This window comes from Primulina huaijiensis, chromosome 15, assembly GCF_012295235.1.
Source record: "Primulina huaijiensis isolate GDHJ02 chromosome 15, ASM1229523v2, whole genome shotgun sequence".
NCBI classification, from domain to species: Eukaryota; Viridiplantae; Streptophyta; class Magnoliopsida; order Lamiales; family Gesneriaceae; genus Primulina; species Primulina huaijiensis.
Window position 1 is genome coordinate 2,169,412 of NC_133320.1, and position 21,948 is coordinate 2,191,359.

At 31.1% G+C, this 21,948-nt stretch overlaps 1 protein-coding gene and 1 pseudogene across 1 annotated transcript; one reads left to right on the forward strand and one right to left on the reverse strand.

Moving 5' to 3' along the window:
- Positions 1-11,489: 11,489 nt before the first annotated feature.
- Positions 11,490-14,843, reverse strand: LOC140959913 (histone chaperone ASF1B-like; annotated as a pseudogene).
- Positions 14,844-18,946: 4,103 nt separating this feature from the next.
- Positions 18,947-19,480, forward strand: LOC140958800 (uncharacterized). The gene has a single exon (XM_073416365.1). It carries the CDS (start codon positions 18,947-18,949, stop codon positions 19,478-19,480), a length of 534 nt encoding a protein of 177 aa, XP_073272466.1.
- The last annotated feature ends 2,468 nt before the right edge of the window (positions 19,481-21,948 follow it).

Consider the following 21,948-nt stretch of genomic DNA (forward strand, 5'->3'; position numbering starts at 1 on the left):
GACAATAAACCAATCAATACACAATAATGAATTATGATTTTTGGGAGTTTTTTTATTTTTAATTTTGAAACATGAAACTAAAAAAATAAAAATAAAATTGATAAAAAATTTGTTCTATTTTTAATACGAGTTGAAAACAATTGAAATTAAAAAATATTAACTTTTTTAAAATAAAAATGCCACGATATATAATTTACCCAAGTGGATCAATTTAACGAAGAAAGGAATGTTTTTTTAAGAAGAAATAATGTTTTTAAATAAAAAAGAGCAAAAATACAAAAAAAATGACCACGATTTCAAATTTTTAACAAAAAATTGAGAGTCCACTGAAAAAAATAATTTTTTTAAAGGCCACTCCAATTGCCAATTAGGAGGCTCTAGGCAGTAGCATAAGCTACCTCCCCAAAGCCGACACAGATCTACGTCAGAAATGTTACTTTTGATATATTTTTATTATGATATTTATATAAGCATCAGCATAAAAAAAAAAAAAAAAAAAAAAAAAAANAAAAAAAAAAAAAAACACTTCGATGTAAATAAGGTGTCAATTTGAGTGGGTCGGGTCGGGTCGGATTGAACAATAGTACTATTTAAAAATTGCTCAACCCGAGTACTATTCAAAAATTGCTCAACCCGACCCCAACCCGAACCCGAGCCAACCCAAAAACTCTCAACACGAACCTGATCTCGAACCATCAACCCGTATAACCCGATTATAAATTTTTTAAAGAAAATTAAATATAATTCAATAATAATAATAATAATAATATTTAAATTTAAACACATAATAACAAAATCTCCTTTATATATATGATTTAAATATGAAAGTCTAATTGTAGAAAAACAAAGTATATTTACTAAATCAAATAAACAATTATTTAAAAAATAAAAATATTCAAATAAATATTAAATTATGAAAATTTATGATATAAATATACAATAAATATTTTTTCAGACATACAATATATAAAAACGTAATCAATATTTTATTAATTATATATTTTTTAAAAAAAAATTAAAATTTTCTGGTCAACTCGGGTTGACCCGAACCCAACCCAACCCAACCCAACCCGATCATTTTTTTCCGGTCAGCTATCAGGTCCAACCCGATCTGACTCGAACCCAAAAAACCCAAATCCAAACCTGATTTTTTTTCGGATTGAACCGTGTCGGGTTGATGTGTCGTGTCTGATTTTAACACTCCTAGGTGTAATATAGAACGAGTTGGTGCAAATAGCTTGGCTCGTGATTCGAATCATACCTGGCGATGGTACTTTGGACATAGCTGGGTGCATTTGGTTGTGTTGATATGTTGGCGGTGGAACTTTGTCAAATACAATATAATTTGCTTTAAAAATAATAATTAAAATTTAATCTTCTTGGAAATAGAGCAAATGTAATTTGACTAACAATAATAATAATAATTGTCATTATTCAGTGGGGTCAGTTACCAAACATAAATTGTAAAAAAAAAAATCGATTAATCGGATTGATAAAACGATCCATGACAAAAATATACTAGGGATAATTATACACGTCGAGTTGATTAGATTATTCAGTAACAAACAAAGTTAATTAATAAAAAATGATAATATAATAACAAATCACCTCCCCTCTTGCTGAGTACTACAAGAGTGTAAAAAATAATACCAATAATAATTAATTATAACACATAATAAATAATTATACAATGTTTCACCATAAAAATGATTAAACACACCAATAAGATCGGTGATATTTGCACCTTTTAGCGACTTTTTGCAACACTTGTTTCTAATTTATTTTGAAAAGATTAATAATTTAAAGATATTTTTGTTGGTGTTATTTGATTAAAATTTTTTTAGATCAACGTTTGTCATTTTACCAAAAAATATAGATGATGATAATTGTACAACTCAAATATTTTAAACTATATAAATATCTAAGTTACACAGTTCGACTACTTTCCCAATATAGATAACTATTGTACCCAAAAATTTTGTCCAATAGAATTTATCGTCTGATTAATACTAAGAAATAAGTTGGAATAGCCCACGGAGCGGTATTTCTAATCAGCGAATTATTTTGTGTATGTGAAACTTTTACTAATAATTTGTTCGACAACAAAGTTAAGTAATATAATATAATATAATAATAATAATAATAATAATAATAATAATAATAAATCACTTTCCCTCCTTTCTCAAGTAGACAAGTAGTACAAGAAATTTAAAAATAAAAAATGCATTATTATTAGCTAATGTTTTGTAATTTTGATAGTTTATTTTATCAGATTTTAGTTTTTGTCTACTAATTTCATTATTTCGTAATTTTGGTCCCTTTTTTTTTTTTTTTTTTTTTTTTTTTTTTTTTTTTTNATTTGATGTCGACCTGATGCAGACGTGACATTCATGTGTGAAATTATATTTAAAAAAAAGATCAAAATTATCAAAAAAAATGAAAGATATATGACTGAAACTTAATTTTGAAAATACAACTGATCAAAATTATAAAGAATCAGAAATGTATATTTTAAAACGATGGGTAAGACCTATTGAAGTTTTTTCTTCTTTTTATTTATTATTATTCTTTTTGAGGTAGTTTGAAAGGTGACACTGATGATAGCCCATGTGAATAAACTTAAAAGTCATTAGCATCAAAATTAAGAAATCAAAGAGTAATAACTCTTCTCTAACAAAAATAAAATAAATTCAATTATATTATCATAAAAAATTCATCGTTCTAGCTTAGCAATCCACTCATCTAACTCCATTAATATAGTGTGCAATTTGTCATTTTCTTGTGAACTAGAAATTGGTCCAAACACTGGAATAAATAAATATATAAAGTTCAATCATTTGCACCAAAAAAGGCAAAAACTTGTGTGAGACGGTCTCACGGATCGTATTTTGTGAGACAAATATCTTATTTGGGTCATCCATGAAAGAATATTACTTTTTATGCTAATAATATTATTTTTTACTGTGAATATCAGTAGAGTTGACTCATCTCACAGATAAAGATTCGTGAGATCATCTCACAAAAAAACCTACTCCCAAAGAAATGTATATCATATCAACATCAAATATAAGATAAAAATCTTTCACTAGATTCGACTGAAATATGTAATCGACGTCAAATATTGTTTAAACTAACTTAAAAATTTTACTTTTCAATAATTTAGATGATCAATATTGTTCATATCTAGAAGAAGAATGCTTTAAATTTATTCTTGATCTAGATTAGACAAGATGAGATTGAGTGGGAAGTGAAAACTCATGGATTTAAATGGATCGATGCCGATGAATATTTTTGCAGTCCAAAAGAAGTCAAAAATGGTATATGTCCCCATTGGAATGGAATTTATGTCAAATAGGAAAGCTAGCACTTTTTAGACAAGTCAGCCAAAACCTAAGGCAAGAAAACCCTAGCCGGTACAAAGATTAAGACACATTATTCTTGTTATATCTAACGTTTGGTTCGATTTCTATAATAATTATTGAACTTAAAAACAATTATGTTACATGTATATTTCAAATCATGATTTATATAAGAGATAATTTATTATCACATCGAACGAGTCAAGTTGTAACTTAATATGTAAATTGTACTCATTAAGTAGAGTTTATGTAATTAGCACAAAATAGAATGGAAATAATGTCACCTATATATAACGTACACTAAATAATTGTGTGAACGAAAGAAAAGCAACCATCAACTTTGTCATGCATTTTTTTTAACAATATCAAGTGTTATATAATTTCTCCCAGCCTAAATTGTTTGTCTTGAAATATATTTAAAAGATTTAAATATATATTTTTCAGATTTCCCCGAATCAATTTGATCACACACACATATATATTTGTGATCTCCGGATCTCTGTCTTCCTCGACAAATTTCTGGATCTACCTTGTATAATGTTCTCATATTCTAAATACAAAAACAAAAGATTAAACATCATTTATAATAAGAAACTTGGATTATTATGGCAATGAAGTAGGATTTAACATTATTCAAAAGTAGAGAAGGAAAAATATAAAATATCAGGCCAAAAGAAACTTATGTGAATGTCCCTTTTAGGAAAGTCTTAAGCTATGACATATGTGCTAAACTGTATACTTTTTCAAAATCTTTGCATCCGAATTTAGCTATTCCCCACACCTTTGTGAAGTCACTGCTTGGAAAGTTGCTAGTTAAGATTCCCCTTGTCTAATGTTATTTGTGTGAGAACTCGAATTTCCAGCCGTAGCTAGCATTTTGCAGTAGCTAGCAATATTCAGCAGAAATACAAAAATTTCAGCAGAAGCTAGCAATTCCATCAGCAACTAATATTTCAGAAGCTGGTATTTTTCCAGCAGATAGAATCCAGCGGCAGAAGAATTCAGTAGCACGAGATTCCAGCAAACAACTACTGATTCTGCTTATGACTTGTAACTGAAGCACTTAACATAGAATAAAGGCTGTTAATGGCACATAATGACAGATTATGACCATTAATTGGGAGGTTAACAGTTAGAATTTTGCATATAAATAACACACTCAAATATATGATTTGATGTTACACAAAGCTTGAGTTATCACTTGAAATTCGAGCTAAGAGAGTGCCTTTTTCGAGCAGTAAAATCCAGTAGCGAGAGCAAGCAGATTTCCAGACTTCAACCGAAACTTTCTAGCAAATTACAGTAAGTGAGCTTATGTATAAATATCTTGAAACCAGTTTGATAATTTTTGTTTTGAAGCAAAGTATATGAATTTTTTATCTCTGATTTTTGAAGCACTGAAACCTGAAACATTCCTGATTACTGAATTCTGATTACTGATTACTGGCATCACCCCTTAAAGGAGAAAACATATAGGGGACTGATATCAGTTTAGCCATGAAATTCACAAACGTACTCAGTGCTTGCTTGCTAAATTTTAAGTTCTGATTTCTATTCTGAAACCTGTTGTTCCTGAATACCGATTCTTGTCCTGAAAGTAAGAGTTCTGTATATTATTTGTATTACTGTTTCTGTTGAAAATGGTTTTAAAAACTGGGAGTTATTCCCGCCCCCACTTATTGAGTGACGACCATATCACTCACCCACCAAACTCATCTCAGATAAGAACATGGAAGAAATGTTAGAAGAAGATGAGCAAAATCAATTCTAGGGCTGGTGAAGAAGACTGTTGTTTTTCAGTTCTAATTTATGTTTGTTTTCTGCTGCATCTGTTAAGACATTGTTATGTCTGGTTTTTACCTTTTCGATGTAAAACAATAGTTATTTGAGTTTGTATCAGACAATAAAATATTCAGTATTATGAACAAAAACACTAGTTTCTGAATTTTATACTTCTGAGGCTTGTTGTTTTCGAATGTAAATTTGAGAACAACGTTGATGTCGACCAACCCCGTCCTTGGGACGTGACAATTTGGGCCTTATTTTATGCTATACATACTATTTTAGGAATAAAATCTATATATTAACTCTATTTTTTATTATTATTATAAATTGGGTTTTAATATTTTTTTTATCATGTAACAACTATATATTTCATACATTTTCAATAGTAGAATAATTGATGAGATCGATTTGACACATCAAATAGAAATACATGTTCACAACTCCAATTTTATTATCTCCAAACCATGCATGATCGATTAATTAATTTCTTGAAACTCAAAAACCAATAATAATAATAATAACAATAACAATAATTTAAATAGGTAATGATGCATATATCTTGCAAAGATTCTAAATTTATAGATATATATGAAGCTATGGGGGAATGACAAGTGGAATCCCCACAAGTCCAATTGTGCTAGATGATAAGGTATTTTGTGTATTGGGAACTTTTTCTTCCCATGTTTAGGACCACGCACATCTCTCTCTTCTTTTTCCCACTTGATCTAATAACATGAAAGAAATTTAAAAAAAAAATTTTGATACAAATAAAACAAATTAATCAACCTTTCCCTGTTAAATATGTCATTTTTATTTCAAAAAAATTTCGATATTATTTTTGACTACATGTTTTGGTGCTTGAGACTTGTCAAAATCGCATAAATCTATGTTCTTTCCCAATCTAGACTTTTAGGACCGGAAAGAATCCAAGTACTCTTTCTAAAATTATGAATAAAAGCTTGCTACAATAAACCCTAAAAAGTAGTTTTTTTTCCTTAAAAAGTTACATAAGAAAATTGTAGTTACTCTGATCAATCTCAAATTGTTCAATTCTCTTTACATTTTCTTGGAAAGTACATGTTAATATGAACGAGTTTTTATTTATGTTCGGGTTGTATATAGCGTGACAAAATTCTTATGAAATTTCAAGCTGCAAAATACGGGAGAATCTCCTCGTTAGATCTGAAAGATCTACATTATCATCAAAATTTTCGAAAATTTCGCCATGAGGACAAGAGCAAAATATTTCCAATGTGTCAAAAAAAATCTCTAGGAGTGCATTGGGGTAGATAGATTTGAAATCCATGGATTTTGATTATAATTTGTTTATAATGAAACAATAAATCAAATATTATTTGGTGATTTTGAAATCTTAGTTAACATGTTAAAATATTTGAAATTTAAAATTTTACTTCTCTAACAACAAAAATATATTTTAAATTCATCAAACTAAACATAATCAAGAATCGAGAGATATTATTTTCAAGCTAGTTGGATTTGATGTTAATAATACTTGATATTAGTCAAAGTTGGACGATTGTGGCTAGCCCATTTTCAATAATATAAATAATTACTTAAAACTGAACAAGGGGAATTATTTTCAAAATAATAATGCTCTAATTTTTGCACTATCTCATTCACAAACGAATGAAAGATATATAATCAAGATCCAAATTTTAAGATATAAAATACTAAAATCACAGAGAAAAACATATATAAGATGACGTAATTAAGCTGCAATATTAATTTTCCCTTATTTTTATATGGTTTTTCCCTTATTTTTATATGGAAAAGGAAGTGCATATATAGATGCATAGATGATAAGATAAATATTAATATAAAATTACAATTATTGGGTGATGGAATATGTCGGCTTACCATTACGTCAATTGTGCTCAATTAGGAGCTTACAGCTACAGAAAGAAATTGATTCTTTCCTGCACCAATTGTTAGTTTCTAAGGTTCTTATTCCCAATCCTACTGCATGGAATTTTAGAATTTTCTTGCATGCAAACACCAAATAACATTATTTTATTCATCCAAATTCTGGATCTATCACCTTTTGATTCCATGTTCACAAAATTCTGTTAATCAGATGTAAATTAAGCAAGCTTAATGTATGTTCTGATGCTTAGAACCCCTTAATTCCGCCTTTATTTCCGGTAATCTTGGACATTATTGTAAGCATACAAATGTACAATGTACTTCTTGCACTATATATAGATGTTCTAAGGTTGCCTTCAAATCATACAAAACTTGCTCTCAAATCCTTTTAGTTCCCTCTTCTTCTTCTTTCGCAAAGAACCCATTTTTTCCCCATATGTTCGGAGTCTTGTAGGTGATCGAGGAATAGTCAGGAGTGGTGGTGGTACTCGTCCAACTTCCTCGAGTTCAAGGGAAAACTGTAACATTTCGTATACCTCGCTCACGCACTTGCATGCATGCATTACACATTTTTAAACGAGTTTTTTTACTTTAACGTGAGTCGTGCAGGTGAACTAAATTAAGTTCGACCAGTAGAACGAACATATCTCGAGTGCATTACATGAGATGATAGGGTGAAGAGGAGACGGTGACGAGTTGACAGAAGATAGAGAGCACAGATGAGGAGAATACATATAGTATTGTATCTCTCTCTTTGTGCTCTCTGTGCTTCTGTCATCATGCACCTTCTTTCCCTTTATCCTATTGTAATCAAGATTTTCGTAGACTAATTAGAGTCACATGAAAATATTTATGAAAATAAGGGCTACGAATTTTGAATTTTAAATAACATACACGCCCTGATCCATCCACTGCTGCATTATTTTAGCCAAATACAAAACAAGTAATTAGCCCCAAAATAATATGTATATATTGATTTCTTTGCTATATTTCAGGATTATGGTAAGTATTTTCTGTGTGTATATATATGTTTGCATCTTAAGGGAGGTTGGGGATTGTTGACAGAAGATAGAGAGCACAGATGATGATGAAAGTGCACCAAGTTGGCACCTCACTCCTTTGTGCTTTCTAGTCTTCTGTCATCACACTTTAAGCCCCTCTTCATAGAGTTTCTCCGGTATCGTGTTAACGGGAACAATATAATCTTGGTCATATAATTTGTCCATTTTCCATTTTTAGTCCTAAAAAAATTTCAATTTGCAGTTTTAATTTAATCCAATAAACCGGTCTTTCTTTTTTTTTAAATCTTTTTTCACTTAAGTGCTGATGTACGTCACGTCAACAATTTCCATACCACAAAACTAAAATAGAAAATAAATAAATTACCAGAGCAAAATTGTAATTTTTCCTGTGTTAATGCTTAGTTACAATTCTCTGCTACATTGGGTTAGATAATGGAACAGTCATATTTGTTTGGGCCAAATTCTATAAACTTTGAGAAATTACATTTTGGTGAAATAGTATTTTTCTTAATGGATTTATGATTTAATCCTGTTTATAAACCTTACAAATTAAATGAGTCTTCTATACATCTATTATCTGGAAAACAAATTGGTAATGTATCTATTAATGCTGCCATTTTTTTATTTTTTTTGGTCTAGAACTGCTCATGTGTCTACCAAATAATTTTTTTTTTTGTTTTTATCTACAAAATATTACTAAATATGGATCAATGTTCGACATCCGCCAAGTCTAATGAATCATTAACAGTTTATTTATTTATTTATTTTTTATAATAAATGCAAGGATTCAGTTTTTAGACAAAATTGTCATTATCGTTAGTTTTCTTTGTATTACAAAATTTGATTTATCTTAAAAAAAACTCGTGCAAAACTTTTGTTTATCAGCAACTGAAAATTTAATATTTAAACTTTTCATGTGAAGATTTTATGGGTGTATATAAGTTTATAAATACAATGAAGCTAGAAAACAGTTGCGCGCAATTTGATACACACAGTTGTTCGTGAAGAGAGCATTGAAGTTTTATGGGGGTGAATGGCCGGCTGGATCGGGACTTTAAGCCTTTCATTTCCTTCCAGCTTCAGCCATTGTCCCTTCAAATATCCTCTCTCTCGCCAATAATGCCTGCAAATGTCCTCATTTAAATTTCTTGAACATTAATTTAACGTGGATCAAAATATTTGAAGAATACTGATTCAGCAGGAACCTGTCGTTTCCAATTCGTGGAGCATGTTAGATCTCGATCATCTACGTGGTCAGCAATGGTTCTTTCACTATCCGAGGCCGTTATTGCTTGCTCGATTCTCCTTAGCTTCAGCCATGTCTGGACATCCTGATCCTAGTTCATTCGTAACTCGAGATGGGGTGGAAAAGGGAAAGAAAATGCAATGAGAATGGAACTCAGGGCACGGACCTTGAAGCAGCACAATCGAATATGGAATGAAGTAATGCACCGAAGCAACCTATAAGCTGTTTCAATGAGATCATACACGAAAATATTTCACATCATGAACTGTAAAAGCTCATTTCATTCGACAGCAAACTCTTTATCAGAAAATCAGGATTTAATGCAAATGGTATTTCAAGCTGAGGGTTAGGAAGAAGCCCGGAGAGCAACGCGACTATTTCAAAAGACCACCAATCAAGGCTGCAGTAAAAGTAAGAATTAGCCAAGAAAATCAAATTTCCGGACAGAAAATCGAAAGAGAAGTGAGAAACCAATATACCAGCCCATGAAAGCAGACGGCACAGCGAAACAGAAAAACTCCGATCCCTTATACTCCGTAAAACGTTGTCCCCTGACCATGCAGCACGCGTCCTCTCGCAGGTTAAGGAGTATTTTACATTAAAAGCAAGCAAGAACACGTTAAGCCAATACGACAAACCAATAGCCAATGCTGCTCCAGCATTTCCAAAGTTGGCCTTGAACACTAAAGCCCAACAAACTGGTACGAACGTGGAAAAAAGCAGGCCTGCGATCGAGCTTATAAGACCATTGGAACGATTAAACTCTAAGTCTGCAAGTACCGAACTGAAGAATCACATAAGGCAACGACGTCGGAATCATCCAAATTGCATATCTGTCAGCTTCGAGGAGATTGAAGGATCTTGTTCCATAAATATTAGTAATTTGTCCACGAAAATTTACAAAATGGAAATTGGTATACAGATAATGAGGAGATATGACAGCAGGCAGCATAAGTATAGGTTCCAAGCTTTTGGTATTGCTCTGCTCCAAAATCTTGGCCACACAAAGTCTCCAATGCACTAGCCACTAGCCATCCCAAACTGTTTGAATGAAAGTTCAAGATTTAAAACAATCATTTTGTACCTTGAAGCAATCATGTTATTGTAAATAATTTTATTCATGCCAGAGTAAAATTGCTTTGTAAGTTGTTTCTAGATTTTTAGTCACTAAATAATCAAAATTCGGTATTATTACCTGTTATGCATGGTTTTTTTTAATCAAGAACAATCTTTACATTACTCAATGTGACATAGTAACTTCGTCCGGTGACCGATCTTCTAAAAATGATGGTGGCTCATGCCAAATAGATGGATTTAAATGTAAACAACATTTTCTAGCTATCAGATGAGCTAACTCATTTGTCTGTCTTCGAACCAAAGAAATAGAAAATTGACTCTATTGGCTTATTAGCTTTCTACATCTTCCAATTATAACGAATCTAATTTTTTTTTTGTTAATTTTACATTTTTTAAATATTTTGAAATATCTAGAGTAAATGATAGAATTTATAAAAATATTCTCTGATATTTATAAGCTTTGTAGATCCAAATACAAATATTCTCTGATATTTATAAGCTTTGTAGAATTTATAAAAATTTCTCTGATAGAATTTAAATACACAAATTTGTTAGGGGGTCCAGTTTGAGATGAAAGACAAGACATCTGACGATTTAATAGATTTTGTAAAATAAAAACATACATATTAAAAATAATATCATTGCTATGATTGTTACGCATCCCCCTTCTCTAAAAAACTATGTATTTGCTTGTCCTAGCATTATCGCTATTTTCAATTCAATTTTTCGCCCCTTTCAACGATATATTCTTAGATAATTTATTATACAAAAAGAACACAATATATTTTAAAATTTATGAACAACTAATATAATATTAAAATAATTAACTGCTACAAAACTTTTATGATTTGTTGGTTATAGTGAACTTGGAAACATAATCAAATAGGCACGAAAAAAAACATAATAAAATAGGAGTAAGTATTATATCAAACGGTCTAGCGGACCTATATTCATAATATATATCGATCTGATCTATATCTAATATAACAAATAATGCTTTTGACATAAAAAATAATATTTTTCATGATCCGAATTGAGTAGAAAACTATCTTATAAAATTAACTCTTGTAAAAATCTCATAATAGTTTTTATGATAAAATATACATCGGCCACTCATAAAGAATATATCACCAAAAATGGAGATTATATAGCAGCCGTTGCTTCATTAAAGATCCTTGGTTGACACATGAAAGAAACTAGTTCACAATGTACAACACTAACAAATATGGCTGCGCAGCGCAGCACACAACAAATATAGGAGCACAAAATGCAGAGAAATAATTTACTTATGCGTCAGGTACTTGCTCGAGTGAAGGAGGTTTCCGTTCTTCGAATTCGTTTGCTTCAGCAGCAGTAGAATCAAGTGCAGGGGCTTGTTCTCCCGTTTCACCATTTTCGGGGTGAAAATTTATGGGAAATTTTGTAACTCTAGGTTTGTCAGTGAGTATATTTCTTTGGATTCTGTCAATCATGATTTTTTGGGGAGGCGCTTCTCGCAGCTGCGCATCATCATCATAATCGTTATTGACGTAATAGCCCACTCGAACAAATTCTTGACCCATATAAGAGCAGGTCAAGAGAAGCACTGTCACGCATAATTATGTCTTCTTCACGGATCTTGGAAGGGTCTGGGGGGTCTGCCTGGTATCGAAAAAAGAGCAAGATCATGGTGAGCTACAGAAAAGTAGAGGATGTTTGAAATTATTGTTAAATGTCCTTGGTTTTACCTGCAAAACTAAACGATAGTTTCCTACATTGACTGGGCCGACAAGAACACTCTCTAAAAGTTGGTCATATGTTTAATTTCATCCTCGGCAGATCCGACATAAATGAGTTTCCACTCCAACTCTGTTGGATATTTTGATGATTAGGATTGTACTGTTGAACCATGAACGTATGTATATTTACGGGAATGGAAGAGATGAAAAGAATCTTACATAGGTAAAGAAAACAAAATTAAAAAGGAGATGATAGGGTGAAGTAGTCATTAAACTATGCATGTACCCCAATGAGTTCGTACTAATGATTGTCACATGAATTAAAACATATAAATCATTAAGGTTGTCATGGGCTAGTATTTAGTTCTTCAATTTAGTGGAATGTCCTGTTATGCTTTAGCCTTGATGAAACAAATCTAATCAGATAAATTCAAAATGTTTAGACAAATTATCAATTGAAAATTCATCGTCTATTTCAGATCAAAGGAGAATCGAGAAGAGGCACCCTTGTATATTTGACCAATCATTCTTTTATGATTGGATAACTAATCACAACTGCAATGTCATTCACTAAATTTTTGCCATATGTGGTTAACTTGTTAGGTAAGGTGGGGCCCGCTGAATAAAAAATTTAGAAACTTTGTATCTCACATCGAATTTTTATTAAAAATGAACAAAAGAATTAGTTATAAATAGAGCTCAATTCCTTCAGTTATTGTATCCCAAAATCAAAAGACTTTTAGCTTTGATAAAAAGAGAGTGCATAGAAAAAAAGTGTATTTTTTCTTGAGTGCGAGAATTCTCTTGTGTGAATTAGAGAAATTATTTTCTCGGTATACTCGGGTTGGGAGTGTGAGAAATATTGAGTGTATTGGTGTATACATTTGTTGTAATATTTCTTCCAGTTATAAAAGTTGAAGTGCTCCGTGGACGTAGCCTATATTGGGTGAACCACGTAAATCTTTGTGTTCTTGTTGGTTATTTTATTCCGCATTTTTTGGGTGCTATTATCATCGTCATCGGCATCGCTTCGGTGTAATTCCCCAACATAACTAACCACAATTGTTACCTTATGAAAAAGGATTCATTGTTCTGAAAGCTAATTACGGTATCCATATTCCATAAGCAATTATTATGTTTCTTTCTCGATGGCAAAAAAGAGAAGATTATTTTCATCTCCAACATAGGGGTTTTTCACTTAAGGGGATGGTGAATCAGAACGTGTCGCTGCAGACTCGTACTTAGGCGAGCCGCGCGCATTCACTCCAGAAGTAGAAGAAGTGGAGTCTGACATTTTTAAGAAAAAAGAAGGGTAAAAAGACTTACGAGTTGTTGAAACCTGACGGAGAAAGTAGCGATCGCCGGAGGATAAGCACAGTACGCCGAAAATATGAGAGAAGGTGGAGAGCAAGCGATAGCGTAAAAGTGGAAAATGGGGGAGTTTATCATTTTATATAGCCAAGGGATACTCAATCTAAACAATTGATCTAAAATGATGAATGAACGGATAGGATGCTCTTTGAAAATTGTGCCATGAATATGAACATGGGCACAGAATTCGAAGCGATATCAGACCTTTCGACTACTAGGGTTTGCCTCATGCTCACGTCAGCCTTATGCCCTAAAGAATTCCCCGCCCAAACCTATTCCTTGTTACTCGGGACAACGAATAGAACTCTAGCCCGACTATTTCAGAGAAGGAATGGTGATACCCCAGAGAATATCTATTCCCGGGTCATGTCTAGGAGGGACTTAGCCCAAGAAGACGGAAGGAGGAGCCCAGGTAGTAGGGGTTCGATGAATCTTTGGCGACGGAAGGAAAGGACCCGGGGGCAAAGCCCGAGTTACAAACGTTCGAGGGGAGTTCTGCCACCAGGATTCTTTCCCGGGAATCACAGTACATGTATCGTGTTTTAAACTATAGGTATGGGCACATGATTTGGTCATCATTAGGAGATCTTTCGGCGTGTAAAAGAGTGACCGGACTCAATCGAAGCAAACATGGGTTGTCAGACCTAACAGTGTACCATCTGGCGTCCACTAGCGATCTCTTTTACTTCCTGATTGTGCAGATATTTCAAAAAAAAGGAGAAACCCTTTCTTGAACAATCCTAATCCGACCCGGTGAAATTGCCCGTTCATCTCACACCCAATTCACTCGGTCACATCAAAACCTTAGAAAACAATATTTACTAGCGTAACCCTCATAATGCAATTTCTTTATAAATTATAAACATGATTACACCATTTTCAGTTACATTCGTAATTACAATAAGAAAGATAATTCATTTCTAATCCAAAAAGCTCCAGAAACAACCAATGCCATGAAACCCAACACCGAAATAACAAACTAAGCCCTAAATAATAACAGAACAAAAAAATCCACGGATAAATCACCAGGCCGCCGAGGCAATAAGAAACGCGAGGAAGGGTTAATCCAGGTATTATTACCGTCTTTGAGAGCCGTGACACATTCATAGGAGATCTCGAAGCTGAAAGGAGTTAAAAACGACGCCGGATTGTCCAGCACCGCCACGTTCGTGATGTTCACCGCACTCATTGTACCAAAACTGGAGATTCCCGGTTAGTCATAAGGGCTAGAGCTGCTCAAATACTTAGACGGAACCGCAGGGAACGAAAACTTCATGGAACAGGAGACGGTGAGAAGTGAGATGAGCGAAAGCGCCAAGATTTCGAAGAGTAGAAAGAATGAGAACCGCACGGGATTTTAGGAAATAGCACCGAAGGGAAAATGCTCAGACAGTTTTTTTGGGGTATTTCGTCGAGTTCTAGGTAGATTTTATAGTGGTTACTGGCGATAGTTGAATAGACCGGGTGTAGCCGATAACAGATATTGGCGGGAGTGTCTCGTGTTCGGGCTTGCTTTCATTTTAATGATTGGGCTTACTTGATGAATTCGCCTATTGGGCTGAAGCCTGTATAATTCATTTGAAATCGGGTTGACGTGGGACTGTAGTTGGGTCGGGTTTCTATTCTTGACTTAGACGAACGACTCAAATGAATATTTAATAATATATATGAGTATAAATTATATTAAAATAAAGATTGTTTATAACAACTGAGTCAATAAATTTCTTAGTCAATTGTTAGATTACAAGATATCTACTCTAACACATGCGCTGAGTTGACAGTTGATGGGAGTTGCGAGGAAAAGAGAGGTGAATTTATATCAGACGAGGGTTCTAGGGTGACGGCTGAGATTTCAAGACATATAATCTTTAGAGTAGGTCTCATGGATCTTAATCTGTGAGACGGGTCAATCCTACCCATATTCACAATAAAAAGTAATACTTTTAGCATAAAAAGTAATACTTTTTCATGGATGACCCAAATAAGAGATCCATCTCACAAATACGACCCGTGAGACCGTCTCACAAAAGTTTTTTCCTAATCTTTATTATGGGAAACGTATAATTCAAAGTTACTATTTGAACTCAACACCCTACATTGTCTTTTTTTTTTTTTTTTTGAAGCATCACACTTCTATTACATTGTCATAATCACTTTACATGCTTACTAGAACAATTCTACATTTTCACTGTCGAAACTCTTGAGTAAGAGAAAGTTCGAGCTGTGAGTTATGCCCTCGATCCAAGCAGGTTTCTCAGGAATAACCAAATCAAGGCCTTCACAAGTTTTGGTCTTTTTGCTGTAATAGAACAGCGAGCAATTAGTATAATTTAGAGTTTGGACTCCAAAGATTTAAAATGTATCTATGAGATAAATTACTCTCGTAGTAAGATATGTCGTGTCTAAAGCAATTCTTTGAAATAATTAATATATCCAAGTCAATTATAGACTAGTGTAAAAATTAGGTATATAGAAAAAAAAAATTTTAAATTTTTATAAAATATTTCGAGAGGAAGAGTACACATCATATCTGATTTTATCATATCATATTTTTATGAAGAACAAAAAGAACTGCCATTTTAATCACACGATGGAGTGTTCTTTTATCTCAGAATGCGAAATGCAACCAACAAGCTATTTAATTAATTAATCCACCGCAAAAAAAGACCATTCCATTTCACGTAAAGTTGAGATTTCAGTTGCACATTATTTGCAATCATATGTTCGCAACAAATTGTACCAAAGTGTGTCACCAAAGAAAACTTGTGGATAACTAATGTTTTGGCTCCAACAAGATCAAAATTTATAAGGAAATCACAATTTTCTCCGATATACCTTTTATGCACAGTTCGAAATACCCGTAAATATATATATTTGAAATTCAATATTCGTATTATATACCCGGCCAAATCGAACACTTTCATAGAAATACATCCTAAAATAATATTTGAATATATAGCAGTTTCTGTCATCGATATTCTTCGTACTCATACATAGGTCTAAAAAACCATATCACATTGTGCAGATTAAATTTTGGGAGTTGTATATATGAACAATCCCCCTAGATTTTGGAGTGTAGTTAAACTCGAGTACATGATCTTAACATGGTATCAAAGTTTAGACTATTCATTATATCTTATATTGTCCTTATGAACCATCATATCTTGTAAACTTTACTGTTCATATGTTCATTTCAAGACGTTATGACACATCGATTATATTAAGTTATTGAGAGTTGTATATACAGACTTGAACAAACTTCTTCCTTTGAGTTAGTTTTTGGGCCATAGTTATATCCAAATGCATCCTTAACTTATATAAAACAAAATAATATTGATATAAAGGCATGGTTGAAATGAATAAATTGAATAAGACATGAACATGATCAATATTGAAATGAAATGAAATGAAGATAGAATTAAATGATAATTATATTTCATTCTAATAATTGGTACATAAAGAAATCAAAAATAAATTGAATAAAATTATGTTTAATAATCAAATATTTTTAAATTCAAAATTCAAAATAATAGCTTACTTAAAAATAAATAATGATATTATTATTGTTATTATTGTTGTTGTTATTGTTATTGTTATTTAAAATAATAAAAAAATAATTGTTGATGTTTTATTAATTATTATTTTAAAATTAAAATTATCATATAACTATATAATTATTTTATTTGATAAAATAACTATCATTCAATAAAATATTATAATAATTATTATCAAATAAATATTTATTTTATATATGTTAATATATTAATATTATTATCATGATTATTAACTTATATCATTTTATTTTTTATTTATTATTGTAATTATTATCATTACGATGAAGATACAAATTTAAATTAGTTAAACTAAATAAAGTAAATTTTTTGTAAAATTAGTAAGAATTGAGAGTGAGAATTACAATTTCATACCAAATATGCTCTTATTGAGTGGAATGTCTTTTTAAAGTTATTTATGGTTAGGATTTGTGAGTAAATTCAACCATAAATAAATAATTCGTCTGCCTAATCCAATCCCAAAAATATACCTATCGTTAAGTGTAACATCATTTTCATGAAATTACAATATTCCCTATTTAATTAATTAATTTGCAACAGAATGATGGCAATATCGAATCATTTAAATATGATTTCCTTATTAATAGACCAAGGAAGTCTTACTCAAAACAATGGAATTTAAGTCATTTTGACTTTTAAATATAACATAAAATTTAATTTTGAATTTATTTTTGTGGGTCTTCTTATTTTTATTTTTAATTTTTTTGCAAGAATGTCAAATCCCTGCCAAAATTTTAATATAATTATCAGTAAATATTTGTTTTTCATATCAAATTAAATTGTTTTCTAAGATTACAAAATTCATATGAAATCGTCTCACGAATCAATTTTGTGAGATAAATATATGATTCAACCAATGAAAAAATATAAATTTTTATATCTAATATAAATCAGATCGACTCTTCTCATAAATATGTGAAACTGTCCGTCTCACTAGAACCATAATCTTTTAAAGATAAAGATTATGCAAAGAAAGAGATTGTGTTTGTTTAATTCAATAGACTATGTAATTGTTGTAAGTTTTTAGTTTATTATATTATAATGTTCAAAACATGTGGTCGATCTAATGTAAGTATATAATTTTCGAAGACTCGATGTAGTCTATAGTTGAGGATAATTAATATTGATTCACGGATTTTATTGATTAAAAGTAATTGACTTTAATTTTATAAGATATTTGTATTCTTTATTAGACAATTTTATTGATCAATTTTGTGAAATATATATCGTACCAACGTCAAATCATAAAAAAAAATATTATTATATATAACAAAAATATTAATCAGATTGACATGTCTCAAAGATATATAGATCGTATTAAGACTTGCTCTAACTTGTGAGTCATATTTTTTATATTTAATGACAAAAACTTGTGTGAGACGGTCTCACGGGTCGTATTTGTGAGACGGAGCTCTTATTTGGGTTATCCATGAAAAAATATTACTTTTTAGAATAGGTCTCTTGTGAGACGGTCTCACGAATTTTTATCTGTGAGACGGGTCAACCCTACCGATATTCACAATAAAAATTAATACTCTTAGCATAAAAAATAATACTTTTTCATGGATGACCCAAATAAGAGATCCGTCTCACAAAATACGACCCGTGAGACCGTCTCACACAAGTTTTTGCCTAATTTTTATTGTGAATATGAATAGGTTTGATCCGTCTCACAAATTAAGATCCGTGAGACGGTCTCACATGAGACCCACTCATATTTGAAATACTACCACAAATACAAAACCAACCATCTAATTTCATCCCATATTTTTTGATATTATCCACACTGAAACTTCGGATTGACCGTTTTGCCCCTCCAAACACTTCATATACTCCCACAAACTTGGCATTACCTCAATTTTCTTTCGTAAAATCAAGGAATATTTTTTTTAATCTAAAAACCAAATCTCAAATGGGAAATTACACTTCTTGCACCCTACCAGGCCCAGTGGCCAAGAACTCAACCAGGGGCACTAAAGTCATTCTTCCTTGCGGCGAACTCCGGCGAATACACGAGCTCACAAAGGCCGCCGAGCTAATGGTGGAGACGCCGAATTATTTCCTGGTTAACGCCGAATCCCTGCGGGTCGGGAGACGCTTTTCGGCCCTGAACGCCGATGAAGACCTCGAAATGGGAAACACCTACGTTTTCTTCCCGATGAAACGACTGAACTCGGCGGCGACGGCGGCGGACATGGACAAGCTTTCCGCTGCGGCGAATCCCGCCACGAAAAGGGTCGGCGTTAGGATATTGCCGGAATTCGGCGAGGCCGCCTCGCAGCATGTTGTGGAGTGTGTCGAAAAAGTTTCGCCGCCGAAGTTGGATTTGGATGATTTCCAACAACTTTCGGCGCTGGAAATGAAGCACCGATTGTCGGTTTTCTGCCGGTCGAAGAAGCCTTTGCTGGAGACTATTATGGAAGAACCGGCCGGTTTTAGGCGATGATAATGGCAGGCAAAATTTTGGCCATTTGATTTTTACATTTTTGCCGATTATATTTTAAGAATTTTTTGGCAAAGATTTGGACTTCTTATTTTTATTTCCTTTCCCAAAAAAAAAAGTGTAGTGTATAGTAGATATATCATAACTAACAGTTTTGATATCCTGCACACCTACCGTGCACACTTATGTGAGCACCGATGATGTGTCACTCACCCATTGAATGTGATGAAATATAGAAAAATTGTGCATTCAATGGGTTGAGTCACACCTCATCGGTGCTCATATAGATGTGCACAATAAGTTTGTAGGATCATAACTAATATGTGATGGGAAGTATAAAAGTTGTGTACTTTAAATTTATGTACAAGTGTTCATATGCGAATTTTGTCGGTAAAGATTATTATTAATAAAACATTCGAGATTGATGCTGAGACAAATCAAATAAGATTAATTGATGTAATGTTTGGGGTTTTTTATTCTTAATTAAAAATACCTACTTTATTTTTAACATAAACCAATGCCGAAGAATTAAAGGTTTCAACCACTCAATCGTATTTACCAGCACATTAAGTTTTATATAATATATATATTAAATTAGTAATAATAATTACACTAATTTAAATATTTTTATTTATAGTTATTAAATTTAGATAATAATAGTATTAATTGTGTACTAATTTTTGCATCCACGCTTAAAAAATTTTAGAATTCAACGAAGAATATTAATGTATTATGATATTAATGATTTCATTAATTGTTTTTATTTAGATTAATAATGATCTTAAATCATAGTAGTTTTAAATAATAACAATAGTAATAATAATAACTATAATTATTTTAATTACAATAATCATAATATTAATTGTATAATTATAATTAAAATATTTATAGTTATTATTATAATTATTGTAAATAAAATGTGTTGAATTTTGTACATATGTGAAATAAATTCGTGAGTAAGTGAAGTGGTCTAACTCATTTGCTCCAAATTTAAGAATTTTTTAATAAAAAAATAATTTTAAATAAAAATAAAAATTATTCAATCAATATCAAATCCGAGAAATGCTGCTGCGGATTCTGTAGAATCCGCAACAGCATTTTACATATTATAATAATTTTATAAACTTGTGTTATTTTTATAATTATTTTATTTTTTATATTATTTTTTAAAAAAAGCCCAATGTAAATGCCACCACTTTAAAAATCAAAATATTGTATATGTTTTTTCGACAAAAATATCCCATGTCGTGACAATCATTGTTAATTTAATAATCTAGGAGTGGTGGTGGACAATTATTAGTGTCATATATTATTATCTTATAATATGATAATAAAACTTTTGATTCTTTATCGAACAAGTATTTATTTCATTAATTCGAACATCAATCTAAATTTAATTTAATTTTTATTTCATCTCTATATATGTCTTCAAATGAAAAATAAAATTATTCAAAAATAATATTATCTGAAAAAGAACCTTCTTGAATTTGATTAGAGTCTCTCTGAAATTATGATAACAAAAAATATCGATCAGCTTGGGATTAAAGTTGCATGATTTCAAATTTTACAATTAATTTGAGTATCGATTTTATTAAATTAAATTATTTTTAAAAGAAATTCTAATTTTAATACTTTTAACTCATTTGTTAGCTCTTTTTTGGACCACATAATCTGGTCATTCAAAGCAAACATTTTACCTAATTAGCAATGTGATCTGTCTAGCTTTTTCCATTAACTGCGTCTCAGACTTCATTCACTCATGTTCGAGTTCTCCCACCCCGTATAATAAGATTTAAAAATAATTAATTGAGTTAGACTCTCAAATAATATTAAAAAACAATATTCAGATTAATTACTTTTATTTAAATTATAGAATTAATTTGACTATTAATTTTATTAAATTATTGTCGACTAAATTCGAATTTTGAATATTATTTTGCTTATTTTTTGTAATTTTTTTAAACAATATTTAATATTATTTAAGTATTTTTTTCTTTACGATTCCTTATCAAAAATTTGAAAATTATATTTCAAATCTTGGTTTTAAAAAAACAATTTAGTTCATACACTTATAATTTGAAAAAAAAAATGACACTAAGAAAAACGAGTTACAATATCAAATTCGAAGTTCTTTTTCAACTATTTAAAATCTTGCAGCCGTGGGCGACGTGCAATATTGCTCATCGGTAAATAATATAATAATAGTATATGATGTTGTTTATGCTGTTTTGAAATTAATTTTATTTATATTTAAATTATGTAATATCATAATTATAAAAATCAATAAATGATCATACTGCAATTTAGAAGAGACGATTTATAAAATAAGTTGAATACCTCTCGCCTAATATAATATAAATAGATAATATATATTTAATATTGAAAAAATTGAAAACAGAACAATCATTGTTATATTTGTTAAAACGGGAAATTGGTCTTCAGTCCCCAGCCGTCGATTTTTTTTTGTGTTC

Bases quoted from the DNA above. Each gene is read 5' to 3' on its own strand.
- LOC140958800 (XM_073416365.1), top strand. From the start codon at position 18,947: ATGGGAAATTACACTTCTTGCACCCTACCAGGCCCAGTGGCCAAGAAC.